Source organism: Pelobates fuscus, chromosome 2, assembly GCF_036172605.1.
Source record: "Pelobates fuscus isolate aPelFus1 chromosome 2, aPelFus1.pri, whole genome shotgun sequence".
In the NCBI taxonomy this organism is placed as follows: domain Eukaryota; kingdom Metazoa; phylum Chordata; class Amphibia; order Anura; family Pelobatidae; genus Pelobates; species Pelobates fuscus.
The window spans coordinates 79,560,711-79,581,094 of record NC_086318.1 but is presented as its reverse complement, the minus strand read 5'-3'; the positions used below and the strand labels follow the sequence as shown (position 1 = coordinate 79,581,094).

Below are 20,384 nucleotides of genomic sequence, written 5' to 3'. Positions count from 1 at the left end.
GGCATGTTTAAGGTCAGCAGGGACGATGCCAGAGGAGAGCGAGCAGTTGAAGATGTGTGTTAGAGAAGGCACGAGACAAGTGGAGAGAGATCTAATAAGGTGAGATGGGACAGGATCGAGCGGGCAAGTGGTGGGGCGAGAGGAGCAAAGAAGAGCAGCCACCTCTTGGTCAGTAGCTGGGGAGAATGTCTGAAGGGTAGGAAAGGCATGATCTATGTGTGATTGAGAAACAGAAAGGCAAGGAGGGGAGAATTCTTTCCTTAGCTGTTCAATCTTGTCAGTGAAGTAACATGCAAAGTTATCAGCAGTAAGGTTAGTTTTGGGGGTGGCCACAGCAGGGCGAAGAAGAGAATTAAAGGTGTGAAAGAGACGCCTGGGGTTGCGGGAACATGAACTAATGAGAGTGGAAAAATAGGACTGTTTGGCAAGGGCAAGGGCTGCACTGTATGAACACAATATGAATCTATAATGGAGAAAGTCTGATTGTGTACGAGACTTCCTCCAGGAGCGTTCAGCACAACGGGAGCATCTTTGCAGGTAGCGCGTTGATTTAGTATGCCATGGTTGGGGGCGGGTCCTCCTCGAGGTGCTTGTTTGGAGTGGCGCTGCAGTGTTCAAGGCAGATGTAAGAGTAGAGTTATATATGGAGATGGCCTGTGAAGGACAGGAGAGGGAAGGGATGGACAGCAGTTGTGAATCAATGTCAGCTGACAACTGTTGGAGATCAAGAGAATTAAGGTCCCTCCTGAGTTGAGGGGGGTTAGGCTGAGGTTTTTGGGTGAGGGGGTATGTGAGAGCAAATGATAAGAGGTGGTGATCAGAGAGTGGATATGGAGTGTTGCAGATCTTAGATACTGTACATGCATAAGTGAAGATTAGGTCAAGGGTATTGCCAGCTACATGGGTGGGAGAATCTGCCCACTGCGATAGCCCGAGGGAGGAAGTCATGGAAAGTAGTTTGGTGGCTGCAGAGGTCAAAGGTGGGTTTATAGGAATATTGAAGTCCCCGAGAATTAGGGATGGAATGTTAGAAGAGAGGAAATAGGGTAGCCAGGCAGCAAAGTGGTCAAGGAAGAGAAGAGGGGAACCAGGGGGGCGGTAAATAACAGCAATGTTAGCAGAGAAGGGTTTGAAAAGGCGAATTGAGTGTATTTCAAATGATGGGAAAGAGAGAGAAGGGGGGGTGGGAAGAGGTTTAAAAGAGCAGTGAGGGGAGAGGAGAAACCCAACACCACCACCTTTACATTCAGAGTTTCTTGGGTTGTGGGTAAGTTGGAGACCACCGAAGGACAAAGATGCAGGGGTGGCAGTGTCAGAGGGGGAGAGCCAGGTTTCTGTTATGGCTAGTAAATCTATAGAACGAGAGATGAAGAAGTCGTGGACAGCAGTGGATTTAGTTATATTGCAAACAGAGCGTGCGTTCCAGAGGGCAGTATTGAAGGAGGATTTAGAGGAACATGAGATGGGTATGAGATTAGTGTGGATCCTTGGGTTAGTATGTGCTGAGTTTGTTGCGAGGGGGCCGGGGTTAGGAGACACATCACCAGCAGCTAGGAGCAGAAGGATAGAAAGGAAGTGAAGGTGGGAGTAGGATTTGGCAAATATTTTATCTTTCTTCACTACACGTCCAGCTGTTCAAACGCAGAGCATATTAAGAGATGCAAACTAATTTGGGATTATTCTGGTCTTGGTGAATGAATAATCAATTTTTTTATTAAAGACAGGAGGCTAATAGCTGCATTACCTTCTTTACTGAAACTTCCATCAGCAAAAAAAACAGTTAATGCAACTAGTAAAAAAAAAAAAAATCAAAAAAATAATCATCCAATCAACATGAAGATGTGCATATAAAAGACCCCAAAGGACCCTCCCATTTTCTCTTTTTGTAATGAGGTCGAGCAGGAGAGCAGTATAGTTTGAGAAGAGTAGAACATGGATCAAAAAAAGCATTGGAATCCAAAACGTTACAGATTAAATTGAAAGAAAAGCGAAAACATTGTGAAAGTAACTGCAGAAGAACTTACTGAAATAAATCCGAAGGTCACTTGCCCTACCAGCACAGGTGACTTAGAGTTACAATCTGCCTAATATCTATTCTGTACAAAGAATAAATCTGAGCCAGTGAGACAGTCCAATCAAATGTTTCTCTATGAGGAGCACTTGATTGGTCTTCACGACGGCTACGGTGGCATCAGACGGGAATCGAGGGCAGCGCTAGGAGCTTTGCCCAGCTCTGGATTTCAGAAATGTTATTTTTATTAGTTATTTTAGGGTTAAAGAGAGAAGCCTAAAGAAGAATGCCCAATAGGACATTATGACTTAAAATAACAAGATCATAAAGAAAGGTTGGAGTAACCTTATAAATATGTGAACTCGGCTCCGAGTGTACAAATGATAATACGCAGGGCCAGCTGTGCTCCCACTCTACATCACATTATTAGTGTAATTAATAATTCAACACTGGAAGTGTTGCTATTGTGATTAATCTCTTACATTTCACATTCTGCCACTACTGTAACCAGAAACATTAAAGCAGATATCGAGTGGTAGATTAAAGTCTTTCAGCACAATAGAAGCACATTAGTAATAATACAGCCAAGTCCTAGAGAGAAAACTTGATTTACCCCCTCACTTCCTAAAGAACCACAAAAGGCATTACGTTAAAATTTTTACTGGTCTTTTAAACAGATGCTTTATTTTCCATGGCTTCTGAAAACCTAGAATTAACCAGACCATTGGGGATTTCTTGTTTAGTATTCCAGCTAGATTCAATTTAATGGCAGATTTTTCTCCATAAAAATGAGAAAAAAAATGATCCTGGCTATGATCAGTCAACTGATCTGACACAGGGAGTTCATCAATCTCACACACTGTCGGGCAGCAAACTCAACAATTGCCTATCAGACTGGAGAATTCCTAAGTGTTTTTAAAAAATGTAAAAGAAATAAAATGTAGTGAAGTGACAAACCTGACAATCCAAGATATATCAGAACAATAGCTGTTTTTCTATCCCTGCTGCTTAGTGAGATAATTAGCTTTCATCTCTAAACCACAGCAAAAGTCTTTTTCTCCACTATTACAAACGTTTACGTATAGATATTTAACACAATAACAAGTCTAAGCAGTTGTATACGATTATACAAAGTCTAGCAATAAATGTGATCATGTTACAGCTGTCGCTGTCATTTAGGCCACAGATGATTCACTGATTAATTACAAGGCACTAATGAGCTATGGAACCAATGACCCTTTAAAATCCTAGACATTTACTTTAGGACCATCTGACCTAGAAGTTCTGAAGGGTCACATGCGGAACCAGAGAGTTACTATCTGGCAATGTAACCAATTAACACATTATAGACAAAAGAAAACTATTAATATAGATTATATTATAAATAAATGCAGTTTGTCAGAATTTACAGAAGAACAACAGAGCCTTCTACTGTGCAAATATAGGTACTACAGAAAACATCACAAGAAAGGGAATGCGTGGCTTTTAAATCATTTTTTTTTTTTTAATACTTGATTAAAATGCCTATTTCACAAAATGTTAATATTAAGTTGGTATAATTTCTGTAACAAATCAATATTAAAAAATAAATAAAGATATCTGAGTAAATAAAACAGTAAAAGTGGTGAGAGCACACACAAAACAAAATATTAAATATCTCTACAGGATTTTAACTGAACATAACCAGTGGTGTATCCTGGTTTTGTGCTGCCCTAGGCCAACCCTTCCCCCGCCTCCGCCTTCTAAATACACACACACACATTCACCGACAGATACGCATACACTAGCTAACAGAAACACTCACACACTAACAGACACTCACTAGCAGATACACACACACACACACACACACACACTAAGAGACACACTAACAGACATACACACACACACTAACAGACATACACTAACAGACATACACACACACACTAACAGACATACACAGACACACACACACACACACTAACAGACATACACACACACACTAACAGACATACACACACACACTAACAGACATACACACACACACTAACAGACATACACACACACACTAACAGACATACACACACTTTTTTATTTTTTTTATTTAACCCCCCCCCAGCCTCCTTACCTTTGGGAATGCTGGGGGGGGCTGGAGGGGGGGGGGGAATCCTTCTCTCCCTGGTGGTCCAGTGGCTGCTGAGCAGGCGGGCGGCACTGGCGGGCGGCTGGCGAGGGAGCACTTCCTCTGAGCTGTCTGCTCAGCTCCCTCGCGCGCCGCAGAGTGAGGCTGGGAGCCGGAATATGACGTCATATTCCGGCTCCCAGCCTCACTCTGCGGCGCGCGAGGGAGCTGAGCAGACAGCTCAGAGGAAGTGCTCCCTCGCCAGCCGCCCGCCAGCGCCACCCAGCAGATCGCCCGCCTAGAGGGATTGTCAGTTAGCCGCAAGGCTAACAAAGCATTTGCCCTGGGCATTTGGGGGCGGCGTTTTTTGCCGCCCCCTGGAAAAGGCAAATGCCTTGTTAGCCTCTCGGCTAAAACGTCCCTGGGGGTAACTATTTTTATATTTTGTTTTGTGTGAGCTCTCACCACTTTTACTGTTTTATTTATTCATTTATGTGAGGTGGAGTGACCCATATTGGTGATTGTAGCACTCTGTTTCATATTGGGTTTTTTTTAAACCTAATATATACACCTACTTTTAAAGATATCTGAGTGCCTTCAGTGTCCTTACAAGATACTAAGCAAGCCCTAAGCTTAATTTATCACTAATAAAGTAGATTGTATATCAGTGCTGACCATGTACTTTGTGTGGGAGAGTGAATGACAAAGTGATTAAGTAGAATTTATTTGTATGGGAGCTAATAACATGTGTGGTTGTGACATCTATGAACCAAATAATTAGAAGATTAATCATTTATTGGATAAACGCTTACCATGGTATCAAGTATTCAGCACCTGCTTTAAATACACGGTAATATTATAACACCACTAGTTATTTCCAGGTATGCTGGCTCTAGACTCCCAGTACGGTCTATAAGGCTCAACGGCAAAGTTGGTCAAAATGTTAAAGTTGTTGTAGAACTCCAACTATGCCTTTCCATGGTCTACAGTTATAACCATGCTTGCTTATGAGACGAATTAACAGGTGAGCAATAAAACATTATAACTCTAAACTCTGTACATCCTACTAATAAAGGCCAGGAGCACTCTATAGAAAAACAGAGAGAGAGAGGTAAGAGGCACCCAGGCTTATCAATGGAGGATGTGAGTACATAACATATCACTGACCTTGAAAAGATAAAACTTGTGGTGATCCTGCTTTGCGATTTTTTCCTGTAGCTTCAGGATGAGCTGTTTTACTTGCTGGGTCCTTGAGACTGTGATCAGTGGCTCAGCTCTCTGGATTTCCGCTACTAGAGAGTCTACATTAGTCCTACAAACAGCAAGAGGCTTGTTAACAAAGGCTAATTTACAAGAATCAGAAAACAGGGGATCTTATAAGTGAAAGATCGCTCTGGAGGATCTTCCTCTTGCTTTGATTGGAAAGAGGAAGGTTCTCCTCCAAAAACATCAAAGTCCCCCCAATTAACAAGAGATACCCAACAAAAAGAAGAGGGTAATAATAACTTGATAGGCATCCAGTGATTAGCTCTACACCTTCCACCACCCTCTATGTGGCAGGTGGGTAATAGGCACACGTTAGGCTTGGTGGTCCCATGCCCACACCAAGATGTGCGGCTTCAGGGAACATAAGCATGACGACAGGACAGAACTGAATTTGGGATGGTCCTGCTGAACCTGGGACAATTGGAAAGCTGATAAATATAGCTGATTATTGGAAAGCTGGTAAATACAGCAGCAGGCTTCTCTCCACTGCTTGAGAATGAAACTACTGCTAGTACTGAACTATATAACTAAACATTGTACTTTGAAATGAGTTTAGAAAGCAAAATGGTACATATTTTAATCCTAGCAGTCTCCAAAGCTCTCCACCTTTTCATAGCTGTAACATTCGCAATGCAAAGTGATATAATGTCAGTGCTCCACTTTCAGTATAGTGCACCACAGTTGCTTTTTATATATAACCCCATGATTTCCATTTTTACAGAAATTCCACAAGATGTCTACAAGGGCACATATATAATAGTGACTTACATGGGAGATAGTTCGAGTAAATCAATTGACTTGGTCTTCAGGTCTCCTCCCTTTTCATACTCTAAAATTATACCTGGAACAAGAGAAATAAATAAAAAAAATTATCAAATATATTTTAAAATCTTAGCTGCCAGCAAATTATTGGAATGAACCAGTGGTTGCAAAACCAGTCCTCATGGCCCACCAACAATCCAGGATTATGTATTTCCCTTTTTTATTCCATTGAAGATATTGACAAAACCTGGTCTGTTGCTGGGTCATGAGGACGGAATTAGGAACCACAGGAATAAACAAAAGTATCTGTATAAGCTTATAAACATAAGACCACCCAGCACATTGTTATAAAATTAAAAACAAAGAATAAAAAAAAAAAAAAAAAAACTTACCTTTAATCCAATGCAATGCAAAGCACCCCACACTATTTTCCATGCCCCATCTGACAACACTACCTCCCTCGTGCGGTCCAATCAAATGCTTCTCACAGAGGAGCATTTGATTGGGCCGTTTCCCCAGCTTTGTGTGTGCTCTGACAGCGAGGGGTTTGGGTGGACAGGGGAGGAAGGGGATAATTACAAAAATAAATAATTATAACTGTAAATATAGGGAGGCATGGAAGCGAAATCAAGCATCCTCATGCAGATGAGCTCCCAGCGCTGCAAACAAGAGAATAAGCCGAAAACGTCTGTGGCCAGCACCCAGTGTGCTCAGACGACATACAGAATTTTTGCACAGAATTGCACATTAAGTCACATATGCCGGGGGTACAACTAGCCCTGGCACAAAAGTTCCCTTTGGAGATCCAGTGTTGCTGTTCAAAGTTATTTTGGACTTAAATGCGACATTCACGTTGAACCCTTGTAATGTCATACGCCCCCACTCCATGCACATATGTTTAACCCCTTAAGGACACATGACGTGTGTGACATGTCATGATTCTCTTTTATTCCAGAAGTTTGGTCCTTAAGGGGTTAAAAAATGCATTTTAATAATAGTAATTATAATAAGAATCTTTTTCACCAGCGGTGAGTCCTCTCTCATTACTACACTGTGCCAGCCCCAGAAAACTTTTAATGACAAGTGTACCCTTCCTCTCTGGATGAAATTGGCGCATTCACAGCAACTGCCACAAATGCACCAATAACTCAGTAAAATGCTTTTCTGTGAAAACTCGAGATTGCTACTTCCCCTTGAACAATAGTTCACACGGAGTGAACCAGGAAATCTTCCTGGCTGTCAACTTGACTGCCGTGGGTGTTTCTAAATTAAAGGGACCCTGGAGCATTAGGAATACATATCTGCATTCCTAACACTATAGTCTTAATGCCCAACGTCAGCCGGCCAGGGAGACCTAATGCGCATGTGCGGCAATGGCCGCGCGCATGCATTAGTCCTCCCCACAGGAAAGCATTATTCAATGCTTTCCTATGGGGATTTCGGCGATGCTGGAGGTCCTCATGCATTGCGTGAGGACGTCCAGCGTCGTTTAAAACACTTTTCGAAAGTCCCTCTAGTGGCTATCTATCAGAGGACTTAAAGGACCACTATAGTGCCAGGAAAACAAACTTAATCTTAACCCCTTCAGGACCGGCCTGTTTTTGCGATGTTTGTACGTTAAGGACCAGAGCAGTTTTAACACTTTTGTGGTGTTTGTGTTTAGCTGTAATTTTCCGCTCTCTCATTTACGGTTCCCATACAAGTTATATATTGTTTTTTTCACGACAAGAAGGGCTTTCTTTACATACCAGTATTTATATTATGTCATATATTGTATTTAAAAAAAATAATAAAATATGGTGAAAAATAAAAAAAAAAACATGTTTTTGGACTTTTACTTGAAAAATCTTTTACTTATCTACAAAAGCTAATGAAAAAAACTGCTAAATAGATTCAAAATTTTGTCCCGAGTTTAAAAACACCCAGTGTTTACATGCTTTATTGCTTTTTTTTGCAAGTTATAGGCCTATAAATACAAGTAGGAAATTGCTGTTTCAATATATATATATTTTAAATGTATCAATAGTGACATTGTTACACCGTTATCTGTCATAAATCCCCGAAACACACCTAACATGTACATATTTTTTAAAGTAGACAACCCAGGGTATTTAAAATGGGGTATGTCCAGTCTTTTTTAGTAGCCACCTAGTCACAAACACTGGCCAAAGTTAGCATTTATATTTGTTTGTGTGTTAAAAATGCAAAAAACGCTAACTTTGGCCGGTGTTTGTGACTAAGTGGCTACTAAAAAAGGCTGAACATACCCCATTTGCAATACCTTGGGTTGTCTTCTTTTGTAAATGGTATGCCATCATGGGGCTAATTCTCATTCCTTGGCTACCATACGCTCTCAAAGGCAACCTAACCAATCTGACAAATTTCAATAAAAAAAAAAAAGTAAAATCAAGCCTTATATTTGACCCTGTAACTTTCACAAACACTATAAAACCTCTACATGTGGGGTACTGTTATACTCAGGAGACTTCGCTGAACACAAATATTAGTGTATCAGAACAGTAAAATATATCACAGCAATAATATCCTCAGTGAAAGAGCTGTTTGTGTGTGAAAAATGCAAAAAACTTCACTTTCACTGACAATATCATCGCTGTGATATGTTTTACTGTTTTGAAACACTAATATTTGTGTTCAGCGAAGTCTCCCGAGTAAAACAGTACCCCCATGTACAGGATTTAGGGTGTCATAGAAAGTTACAGGGTTAAGCACAGTGCTAGCAAATTAAATTATCTGGACTTTTGGCCTGGATTGGCAGGCAGGTCCCTCAAATTGCAATCATTAAAATTACTTAATTAGGTAAAAATATTACATAAATATGCACGTAGAATTTTAATATATATACATATTTATATATTTGACGTCTACGTGTATATTTATGAAATTATTAATGTAATTTTGTATGTGGACATATGTATATTTCGTATTATTTTTATTTATTTATTTATACATAGATATATATATCATTACATTCTAAGTGTATTTTGATATAAATATATATATATCAATATCAAAATACTGTTAGAATAAAATTGAATATATATATATAATTTTTTTTTAATTATTAAAAATTATTTTTATTTTTTGTTATTTATTTTTATTAACATATTATTTGTATTTTATAATAATATATATATACCATATATATAGTTATTATATATATTGTATATATTCGTGTGTAATTTAAATATAAGTGTATTTTTATATTAATATACGTATATATAAATATAAAAATTCACTTAGTGTGACATTATATATATGATATATATACATATATTATATATAGGTATATATAGATATAATACATGTATATATATCATATATATATATACACATATTATTATTATTTTTACACTGATTGCTATTTTTTTAACTTTATTTTATGATTTTTCACTTGCAGGGAGACTGCCTGTCAGCACAGACAGTCCCCCTGCAGGCAGATACAAAGACCCCTATTGCGGTCATGTGATCGAGTGATCACATGGCCGTGGGGTCCTGATCTGCCGAGGGGGGACTGCCCGGGCAGACAGGCAGTCCCCCTGGACCGGGAGGAGAGCTGATCGCCGCCGTGGGACCGACGGCGATCAGGTAAGTTGCCCAAAACCGTTATGACGGTTCAGGACCGTCAGCGGTCCAAACGCACGTTTTACCGCTGACGGTCCTGAACCGTCAGCGGTCCTTAAGGGGTTAAGACACTCACCCCTGACGGCTTAAATGCAGATTTTGACCTTTTTAATTTTCTATAATTTTTTTTTTTTAATATTAATATCAACAACCTTTTTAATATATTAATTTATCAACTTTTACTCACAACCCCAAGTTAAATATTTAAGTAACCAATAAGTAGCCTTATTATGATTTTGATTACACTCTAATGAAATATAAGCTAATGGAATTGTACGTACCGTATATTATACTTTACATGTTTATTTAACATGTGAATCTGTCATAGATATACTATAATCTATTATATGCTTGCTTGTCCCTTTAAAAGCTACCCAAATCCTTCTTCTATAAAGAATGATATATTCACTTTGCCATAATTAAAATTTCACTTCTATTTTATCACTTTCCATTACTTTGCCCACAACCAAGATGGCCGTCCATTTCGGACGTGATCATAACTCCACTCCCCAATACTGCCTCTCGGCAACTGCCAACCCCACCCATGTCCGCGATTTCGCAACCTTTCACCTTTAGATTCCCTTGTTTCACTTCCCTTTCCCTCTACACAAAAGTTAATTTCTGGTATCTAATATGGGATTTGAATCATCCCATTCACTTATTTATGTAAAACGATCACTGTTTATTTTTTATGTATATCTTGTATTTATGTGTATGTCATGTGACCGCGGTCACATGACAATGACGTCATTATGGCGCCAATTTTCAAATTTTAAGCCATTTGTACTGCCTATAAAATTTAACAAGCCAGGAGTATCTGTCTACACTTGAAAAGGCCTATTTTGGGCGTTTGGGCGTTGCGTTGTGTTTTTTATGATCTTGTTATAATAAAAGTACTTTTTAGACTACCTATATTTCTATGGTCAGTCCTTCTACTTTTATTTTTGCTATTTTTATCCTGGTTGATTTTTTACTCTTTTAAAAAATCCAGTACTACAAAAGAAATCCTTAGGTGGGGATTATTCCACGCACGCCTGGTTCATAGAGCAGTGCGGCTGCTCTATATATTGTAAGTATGTTTCATTTTACCTTTTAGCACCAATTTTATCTATTGAGCACACTATGGGCTCTCTTTTGTGCTTTTGCCTTTCATAAATCCTGCACTCCATTCATCACCAGAAGGATATCCTACATGTGGGGAGTTTAAATATCACTATATGCTGTTTTACTTAGAGCTGGTTATAGCTCTTTTTATTGTAAGTTGGCACTCTTAGGACTTCAGTGTTTGTCTGTAGCTGCAGGTGTTATACGTTATTGCACCATTGTTTATTTTTTTCTTATGTATTTTATATGCTGACGCGTATTTGAGACGTTGTAAAAAAAAAAGTTTTGAAGAATCACCTATTGTCCAGCTATATCCTACATGTGGGGAGTTTCAAATGCCACTGTATGCTGTTTTACCTAGAGCTGGGCATTTTTCTATTTCTGTGTTGTCCATGACACCATCTCCTAACGGTTTTGCCCTATTGGTCTTTTTTTGTGTTCACTTTTGTTTTTCATATTAACCACTGAGGACCTTATCAAGAACCTAAGAAGACCTACCCAAGGCCCACCTTGTATTTTCAGAGACTCTCTTTGTAAATATGATCTCATTTGTTAATATTATCTCTCATTAGCGCACCATGTATTTTTGTTGTTTCCTGTTCTCCCGAATCAATGTTCAACTCTTCCATGCAGGGCGAGGAGATACTCAACACGTGCAGCAAGGGCCAGGGAAGCAGCTCTAGTGGCCATCTGAGTTACTCTGAAGATGCAGTATTTACATTAAAAAGCCCGCAGAGACAGGCTGTGGACACCAGAACAACTACATTAAGCTGTGTTAATTAAGCTGTTTAGTTGTTCTGGAGACTATAGTGTCCCTTTACTCATAGATTTAACTAGCCTTAAAACCTGTGTACCTAATTACTAAGCAGAACTATGCGCATACAAACATTTATACATATGCAGTTATCAATATCCAATGCATAAGTTTTAGATGTTTTATGCCTGAAATGGCCACTTGATAAATTAATTAAACTCACTTTAGCTGCCATTTATTTGGTTTGGTGCAGGGGGCACCTGACAAGTAAATCCGGTGCAGGTATTCCCGGCCTGTTCCCCTAGTCCTATCCCTAACTGGCCCCCCAATCCTCAACCTCTAACCCTAACTGGCCCCCAGTTCTGAACACCTCACCCCAACTGTCCCCCAGTCCTCGACTCCTAACCGTCCCCCAGTCCTGAACCCCTAACTTTCAATGTCCTATTAACTGATGACTACCGGGTCTCTCACACCCGCACCGTTGCCGTATGGTACCGATACACAGGGGATGTCATGCATTAACCCCTCCGGTAGGTGAGCCGCGGTGAGTGCCCGCTTTGTTGTGATCCTCTTACCTGGCGGATAATACCGGAGCAAAAACCGTGTCAGCCGCATCTTGATACCCCTCACACGGCGTGCCGTTACTATGGAGACATGAAACAGACCCAGCGCGCAGCCGCAAACTGCCAGGACCCGCCCTTCCACGGTTACCATGGAGACCGGGCGGCGCGGTGCAACCACATTCAGAGTCCGGCCGGAGCGCTGCCCGCTTCCAGTAGTTCCGGCTGCAGTTGGTCTCGCACAATCACATGTTTATAGAGAGTCTGTCTGTCTGCTCAGGTCTTTCCATGAAGCTTCCAATCCTCCCAGAGCTGGATTTCTCCCCAATCCCTATAGTTTAACCCCCACCAGTTACTATGCCATTTTATTGAACCCTCACTCCATCACACTGCTCATGTGGGAGCTACAAACCTATTTACTGATAATGTTACCTCCTATAACTGATCATGGAAGTAATGTGGAATCAGTCTAACTTAACCTGATACAGGTCTTAGGAGTGACACATGCATGTCATTATTTATATACTAAGCAGTATAGTGTATAACAAATGTATATTATTTGCATAAAATTAGACTGTTATCTGCAGCAGATTTTACAAGCTTCACATTCTCAAATAGTGTCCTGTGAAAACATGATATGCAGATGGATATCAGGATATCTGTAAACTATAACTTTTAACCTTAGTAGGATATCACACCTTATTACGCAATGTCCTAATCTATCTGTTCCATGCATACATTGATCAATAAATCTTTCAAAACAGCATTTGCCATAAACATGTTTATTATTAAAGAACATTTCAGGTCAAAGTTCTAAATCAATGCAATGGGAGAAACCTACAGGATATTCCTGCTGACGGTTCGACCTTTATAACTTTGTCCCAGGATTCCCAGTGGAGGATTACCAATACGAACACTTGGAGCAGCACCCACCAGTTTTTTTTTTTTTGTAATAAACTAAATATATTGGTACTGTTAAACGAACATTCTAAAGTGTGAATATATTTATTTTTAGGTTAGGTATGTAACCTGTGTAAAATGACACAGAGCACTGTGATTGGATGGCTTGAAATCCATCCAATCACACTGCTCTGTGTCATTTTACAAGCGTGGGAAAGTTCTTTGGAATTTTCCCACGCTTGTAAAATGACACAGAGCACTGTGATTGGATGGCTTGAAAACCATCCAATCACAGTGATCTGTCATTTTACACAGCGTGGGAAAGTTCTTTTGAATTTTCCCACGCTGTGTAAAATGACACAGAGCACTCTGATTGGCTTAAACCAACCAATCATTGTGTTCTAAGCCTAATTGCAGGGCGGGGCAAGGCTTTATAAGCCTTGACCCGCCCTGCGGAGCTCAGTACGCGGCGTGCCCTCCATGGGTGAACATGGATTAATTTTTGTTTGCGCTCGGTTTTTTTTTTTTCTTTTTTTAAAGTGCGACGGGTTTATGGATTTTTATTTGGCCTTTTGGGGGGCTGAAGTAAGAAGAATTTAGAAAAAAGAAGACGTCAAATGGTAAGTTTAATTTTTTTTTTTTTACAGGTTAGTTATTTTATTCCCCCCTCACTATTTTTAGGGTGAGGGGGGTAGGTAGGGGATAGAATGTTTTGGGTGGGGGGTGACTAGGGGCTTGGGACCCCTAGTCACCTTGATGGGGGGGGGGTCATTTAGGGCCCCCACCCACCGCGCAAGGGTGGGGGCCAGGGGGGGAGGACAGTAGGTCCCCCCCCTTATTGTTTTATTAGGGCCCCCACCCACCGCTCAGGGGTGGGGGCCGGGGGGGAGGACAGTAGGTCCCCCCCCCTTATTGTTTTATTAGGGCCCCCACCCACCGCTCAGGGGTGGGGGCCGGGGGGGAGGACAGTAGGTCCCCCCCCTTATTGTTTTATTAGGGCCCCCACCCACCGCGCAGGGGTGGGGGCCAGGGGGGGAGGACAATAGGTCCCCCCCCCTTATTGTTTTATTAGGGCCCCCACCCACCGCTCAGGGGTGGGGGCCGGGGGGAGGACAGTAGGTCCCCCCCCCTTATTGTTTTATTAGGGCCCCCACCCACCGCGCAGGGGAGGGGGGGTGTTTATTAGGTTTTTTTTTGGTTTTTACAGTGAGCAGCCACAGGCTGCTCACTGCTTACTAGACATGCCCCTACTCGCGGTATAGCGAGTAGGGGCATATTATTTACTAATACTAAGTAATCTTTACTTAGTATTAGTAAAGTTGGCTGAAAGACCAATTCAGGTCTTTCAGCCTTTTAGTAGATAGCTCCCTGATACCGTGGGAATGAATAGGATCGGAGTTTCATTCATTAGAATGAAATTCCGATACAAACAAAGTACCGAATTGCATCCTAACACCAATGGAGAATTCTGTTAGGATGCAATTCGGCAGTTTTGCCGGCGTTCTGTCTAAGTGACAGGACGTTTGGCAATACTGACAGGAAGCATTGTGGGAACAGGGAGGAAAGCTAGGGATCATGGGAAAATTGCTCTGACCAGCGGAAATGAAGCACACTTTGCTCCTCCGCTGGTCAGAGCTGGTCAAGCGGAGGAATCCCATAAGACAAAGAGTCCCTACTTTGTCTTATGGTTTTAAAGAAAACTAAAGAAGACAGGAAGAAAAGAAGAACAGATCCTGAGAGAGGGGTAGAAGAGGAAGAGATTGAGGAAAGGTAAGTTCGGCATGACAGTGCCGCTTTAATGTAGTTGTTCTGGTGTATATATAATGTCCCTGCAGTGTTTCATTTCATGTAAATACTGCCTTTTCATTTAAAAAAAGGCAGCGTTTACATTGCTGCCTAGGGACACCTCCAGTGGCAGTTATTCAGACAGCACTGACCTTCAGCCTCTTCACGCTATGCATGGAGGTGCTAAACTTTCCCCATAGAGATGCATTGATTCAATAGTTTCCCAGTGTTTTCCTATGAAAAAGCATTGGATTGGCTGAGATAATTAATTCTGTTGATCTCAGCCAAGGGGGTGGTGCCAGCGCTGTCAGATTAGCACAGCACTGCAAATAAGGTTAGTTTTAACTGTATTTAAGGCGGGTGGGGGGCCAGCCAAATACACATTTGCATTCCTAACCCTATAGTGCTCCTTTCAGATTGTGATCACTCCTTGTAAAAAAAAAAAAAAAAAAAAAAGTTGCAGAATGCACTAAAACCTACCTGTAAATCAGAATGGACAAAATCATTGCTACAACCCCAGTCGTTCATTATTATATCAACAGTCCTGATGATCTTTGGTCCAATCAATTGCTTCTCATCGATGGGCATTGCAGACCTACAGAACATGACTGGTGTATAGTCTCCATATGGGCAGTCGGAACCTTGGACAAAACCCCTCACATTCCTATCCCAATAACACGCTGACACTAGGGTATATGGATACAATTGTCCACAGTTTTATTAAACAAATATAATAATATAACAATAATAATGCTTAATAATAACAATCATAATAATGATAGCAATACATTAACAAATAAATTAACATATAAACATGGGTCATTGCCCCCACCTTCCGCCCCTCGCATCCGTGTCCTTTTTAATAAAGGGCAATGACCCCAACATACTTAACACATATATATATATATATCAATTTTCAACCTACTCCAACCTGAACCAATTAAGTGCCAACCATAAGTAACCACGGCAGGGGTATACCCGGATACCCCTACCCCACCAGGTTCTGAGCCACCTCCAGGACTCGAAACCTACCAACCACCAGTGACCACAATTCTCCATGCTCCTCATGTTCCTCACGTTCCTCATAGGGAGCCTATGTCCTCTCTCTCAGCTCCCTATACCGCCACAAGCTCAGACCTTGACCCCTTAAAGCTGTCTGAGCTCCGCCACCCCGGAGAAAGAGTGCCTTCTGCATCCCCTCCTCCAAACCCAATTTCAGCAGGTCCCAACCCACAGCCGAAAGATGAACGCCATCTGGGTGGTAGTACCCTGGCAACCCGCCTTCCAATTCCCCATGTCTCACTACTACTCCGACCAATTTCCTCACGAAGCTCGCCATTAAGCTGTTAACCTTACCCCTGCATCTGTCAATGGCCACTGGGTCCCGCGTGTGCCGCCATCGCCGCCTCGGGACAATCTCTGACCACACCAGCATCACCCCAGGAAGCAGATCGACCAGCTTATTGAGGTCTTGCTTCATCCATTTGACTAACCTCCGCTGCGGTATGAGACCCAGGTCATTGCCACCCGCATGTAGGACCAGCATATCCGGCCTCGCCCCGCTTGTGACCATCCTAAATATCGCCCCGCAGACGTCCCCCCAGCAACATCCCCTATACCCCCACCAGCGCACCGCCAGTTGGTCCTTCGGAAAGCCCAGCTGCTGGCCTTGAGCTCGAGCTGCAGCCCTCCTTCCGGCCCAGAAAACGAAGGAATGGCCCACTATCCATGCGACCCAGCCTGGGGAAGAAGGAAAAACAGGATGAAAACACCCATTCCCCACCGAAGTCCCCCCAAGGCCTGCCCTATTGATCCAATAAGCCCAATCGTACATACGTGCGGAACCGAACGGACTCCCATCTCCCAATCCTTTTAACCAACTCATCCCCCAAACCCAGGCGCGTGGCCTCCGTGGCCACCGCGGCAGGAGCCCCTGTTCCCCCGACTTCCCTCTTTTGAAACAGTGCTGGAGCCCGTGAGCCCCCCCGCAGCCTGAGCACTCATGCTTAAAGCGGCAGGACGTACCCCACTTGCACTGACCTTTGTTGAAGAGCCAGCCTAAGCACTTCTGCAAGGCGGCTGACGAGGCGGACTGACCCTTAGCGCCAGCCGCGTGCTGAAAGGGCTGCGCCTTCTGCGCCATCATCAGCTTCATCCAGAGAGGCAGGTCCATTTGGTCCCACCTCATACCCGGATTAGCCGCTAATTGCTGCCGGAACTCCTGCTCGTCATACCGCCACCAGGCCAGTCCGCCATAGGTGCGGTATGCCTCCCAGATTCCGTCCAAGTAGCAAAACAGGGATGAGCACGATTTCTCCCCGATCACGCTGGCCAGTACGCAGAACGCCCTCAACCAGTTACCAAAGGACTTCGGTATCTTACGATACCGCCGCCGCTTCTCTTCCTCTTCCTTTTTCTCGTCTTTCTTATCATCCTCCTTGAGGTCAATAAAGTCCTCCAAAGGAAGAAGGGAAAAGATTTCACAGAATTCCCCTTTCTAAATTTTTTCTTTCACCTCCTGTTTGAGGTGCACCCCGAGCGGGCCCGCGAATGACACGTACGCATGCTGCCTCGCCGCATCCAGCACTCCCCCAGTCAACTCCGCCCGCTCACTCCCCGTCTCCCCGCGCCTGACGCCGCCCCCGCATCCCTGCTGGAAGCCGCCACCGCTGGGGACCTGCCACCGGACCCCGATTCCACCGCCCCTTGTGCCCACACCTGTGCTACACTACTCTTTGTACCACCCCCCGCCCCCAGTGAGTGGAGGAGTGATTGCAGTGTTTGTACTAATGCGCCGGAATGTAGTGATTCACTGGACTCACCGGCCAAGCCCCTCGATCCGGAACCACCCGGGGCTGCGCTGTTAACGGCTGGGATGAGCGACATCCGCCGATATCCCGCCAACCAGAGAGCCCACCCGGTGCCTTGAGAACGCTGACGAGGAGCGGCATGGAGAACTGAAACGAGGAGAAGACGTCCTGGGCAGGGTGTACTGTCCCCCATCCACCCTCCCGTCCCGACCCGGGGAGCGCCTGCCTGCTGTCAAGGCCTCCCGTCGTGTGCCACCCCGCTGCTGCGCTTCAGGGGCCTGGCTAGCCCCGCCCTGTGGACTACGTTGCCTCCGCCTGGGGGACCCTGACCTCGCCCCTGCCGAGCTGCCAGACGAGGAACGGTCGGTGCCGGGACCTCCTATGAACCCCACGTGACCTCGCGACCCTAACCGGCGAGGGGCTAATGCTGCTAGACTCCAAACCTGACCTCCTACCAGGCCTACCTCCCCCCAGCCTCCCACACTCGGCCCTAGGACTGTCCAGGCCTACCCCCGCCCCCACCCCACCCTGCCCAGGCAAGCGGCCCCCAAAACCCCCCCGAGCCCCAGGCTTCTGCACCACCCTCCTTCCAGGGTCTACCTCAGGCTGGCCGAGACGTGGGGCCTTGCCCTTACCCCTACCACCCGAGACCACCCCCACGCCCGCCTGGCTTGGGGACCCCCCCAGCGCCCCCTGGGAACCACCTGGCGACCTCGCACCCCTCACCCCAGAAACCTGTCCCTTCCCTGCCCCCCTCATCTCCTGGGAGGTGTCTGCCCCCCCACCTGACACCCGCACTCCAGGGGAAACCCGCCCGCCATCCCCCCTCACTACCCGCCCGCCATCCCCCCTCACTACCCGCCCACCAGACCTAGGCCGCGCTCCCCCCCTGACCAGCTCGCCAAGAGGGCCCCCAGAATGGCCCCCTGCACTTGCCTGCTGTGCCTGGGGGCTGCTCCGAGCCATCCCAGCCCGGGCTCCACCGTCCATTGCCTCCAGCGATGGGGGCGCCCTCCTGGGCCGTGACCCTGTCTCACCTGGCTCCACACAGGGCCGTCCTGCGCCGCAGAAGTCCGGGGCAGCCGCCCGCCGAGAGGTACCCCGCCGAGGCCCCGGCCGTGCGCTGGGAGGCAGAGCCTCGACCAGGCGGCCTCCGAGCCTGCAGCGGCCTTCCCCTGCCGCCTCCTGCCCGCCAGTGCCGCCGACCCCGGGCACCGCGCATGGACTCAATCGCATCGGGGGCCGCCTGGCCCGCGCTGGGCGCCTGCCTCCGCCATCTTGACCGGCCGCAGCCGACAGGATCGGGCCTAGCTGGGGCTGCACCCAATCCGCTCCCTGTTGCCGCGCCGCCGTCCGGATCCCCTCCAGGAGCCTCTCCACGACGTCCATGGCCCTGCAGAAGGAGACAAAAGAGAGAACCCTACCCAGCAAGTCGGAGAGCACACAGGTGCACCCAAACTCCACCAGGTAGGAAATTAAAAGTGTACATTGCAAAATGGCTACCTATTTAAATAGCCAAACCCCTATTCCCACAACCCACCAGTCCAGGCTGCTTCCTCCTAAGCCCGCCTCCTAACCCCTGCCAAGGCCCTTTTTCCGCTAAGCTGCGCTTTTGCTACATGGGGCTACATGCACGGAAAATGCCATGTTCCACCAATACACTGCTTCTCAAAAAGAAGCAATGAATCCAATGTTTCTCCTCGAGGTCTATTAGATGTTTTCAGTGTAATCAAGCATTGCATGCTGTGCGTGATGACGCAAATCATGAACAACATCAAAAATATAAATCTTAAGGATAGAGAGCCTCTTGTGGCTGGATGGCTGACAGGTACTTTAGTCGGAATGTTTTAGACAAAATGTGCAATTTCTCTTTTCAATTAGTTGAAGTAGTTATGGTGCTCACCGTGTCACTTTAAACTAGGTTTCAATGTCTCGTCTTTATTTGCAACATTTGCCCTGGCTTTACCATGTCTGAACTGGATTATGATATAATTTGCTCAATCCTTAAAGCGTTACTCTAACCCCTTAGGCGACATATTTTTATTTATTTCATTTACAATTCCCCTATTGGTATCATAACCACTTCAAACCATTCAACTGGTCATGGTGGCTGGAGTAACAGAGGGGCATTATAGTGTTAGAAATACAGCTTTGCTATAAAGATCTTTCATCTTTCAAGTAAATCCATACCCTCTAACAGCAGTGTCCAGTGAAGCAGGAAGTCAATTGGCTGTGTAAAAGGGTGGACCACTGACGTGGATCATGTAACCAGGACTCCCGAAAGGGACGAACATGCCCAAAAAGGAGGCGTGTCTGCCCAAAGAATTGGAAGGCTAGCCTGGCATGAATGTATGCTGGCCAACAGCATCCTGAGCGTGGCATAAATGCGTCTAATGATGCGCTCGTTCCATGCTTTCCAAGGACTGTCCCCTAGGACTCACATGTCCAGTTGTCTTCTTACCTTCTTACTAGCAGGCAGAAGCTCCTGGTATACATTCTGAGACAGAGAAAATGTGGATGTAGTGAGTGTGGAAGAAAGGGAACATGCCACAGTGTTAGAGAGACCAAAGTCAGCATTACCTTAACTAATTTAATTTCAGCCAGTCCACACAAGTTTTGTTTCCATATATCCCTCTTAAGTTTCCATACTTAAGCAAGAGTATGTGAAGAGTAGTTAGGGTTGCCACCT

The 20,384-nt window shown here is 44.6% G+C and overlaps 1 protein-coding gene across 1 annotated transcript in view; it reads right to left on the bottom strand.

Moving 5' to 3' along the window:
• DAW1 (dynein assembly factor with WD repeats 1) overlaps positions 1-12,311 on the bottom strand; it is a 46,312-nt gene extending 34,001 nt beyond the window's left edge. The window contains exons 1-3 of the mRNA XM_063442314.1: positions 12,216-12,311; positions 6,147-6,219; positions 5,280-5,424 (exon numbers count right to left, since the gene is read on the bottom strand). Coding sequence (XP_063298384.1) covers positions 5,280-5,424; positions 6,147-6,219; positions 12,216-12,255 — 258 coding nt within the window. The 5' untranslated portion in view covers positions 12,256-12,311. The remainder of the gene's footprint in view (positions 1-5,279; positions 5,425-6,146; positions 6,220-12,215) is intronic.
• Positions 12,312-20,384: the final 8,073 nt, after the last annotated feature.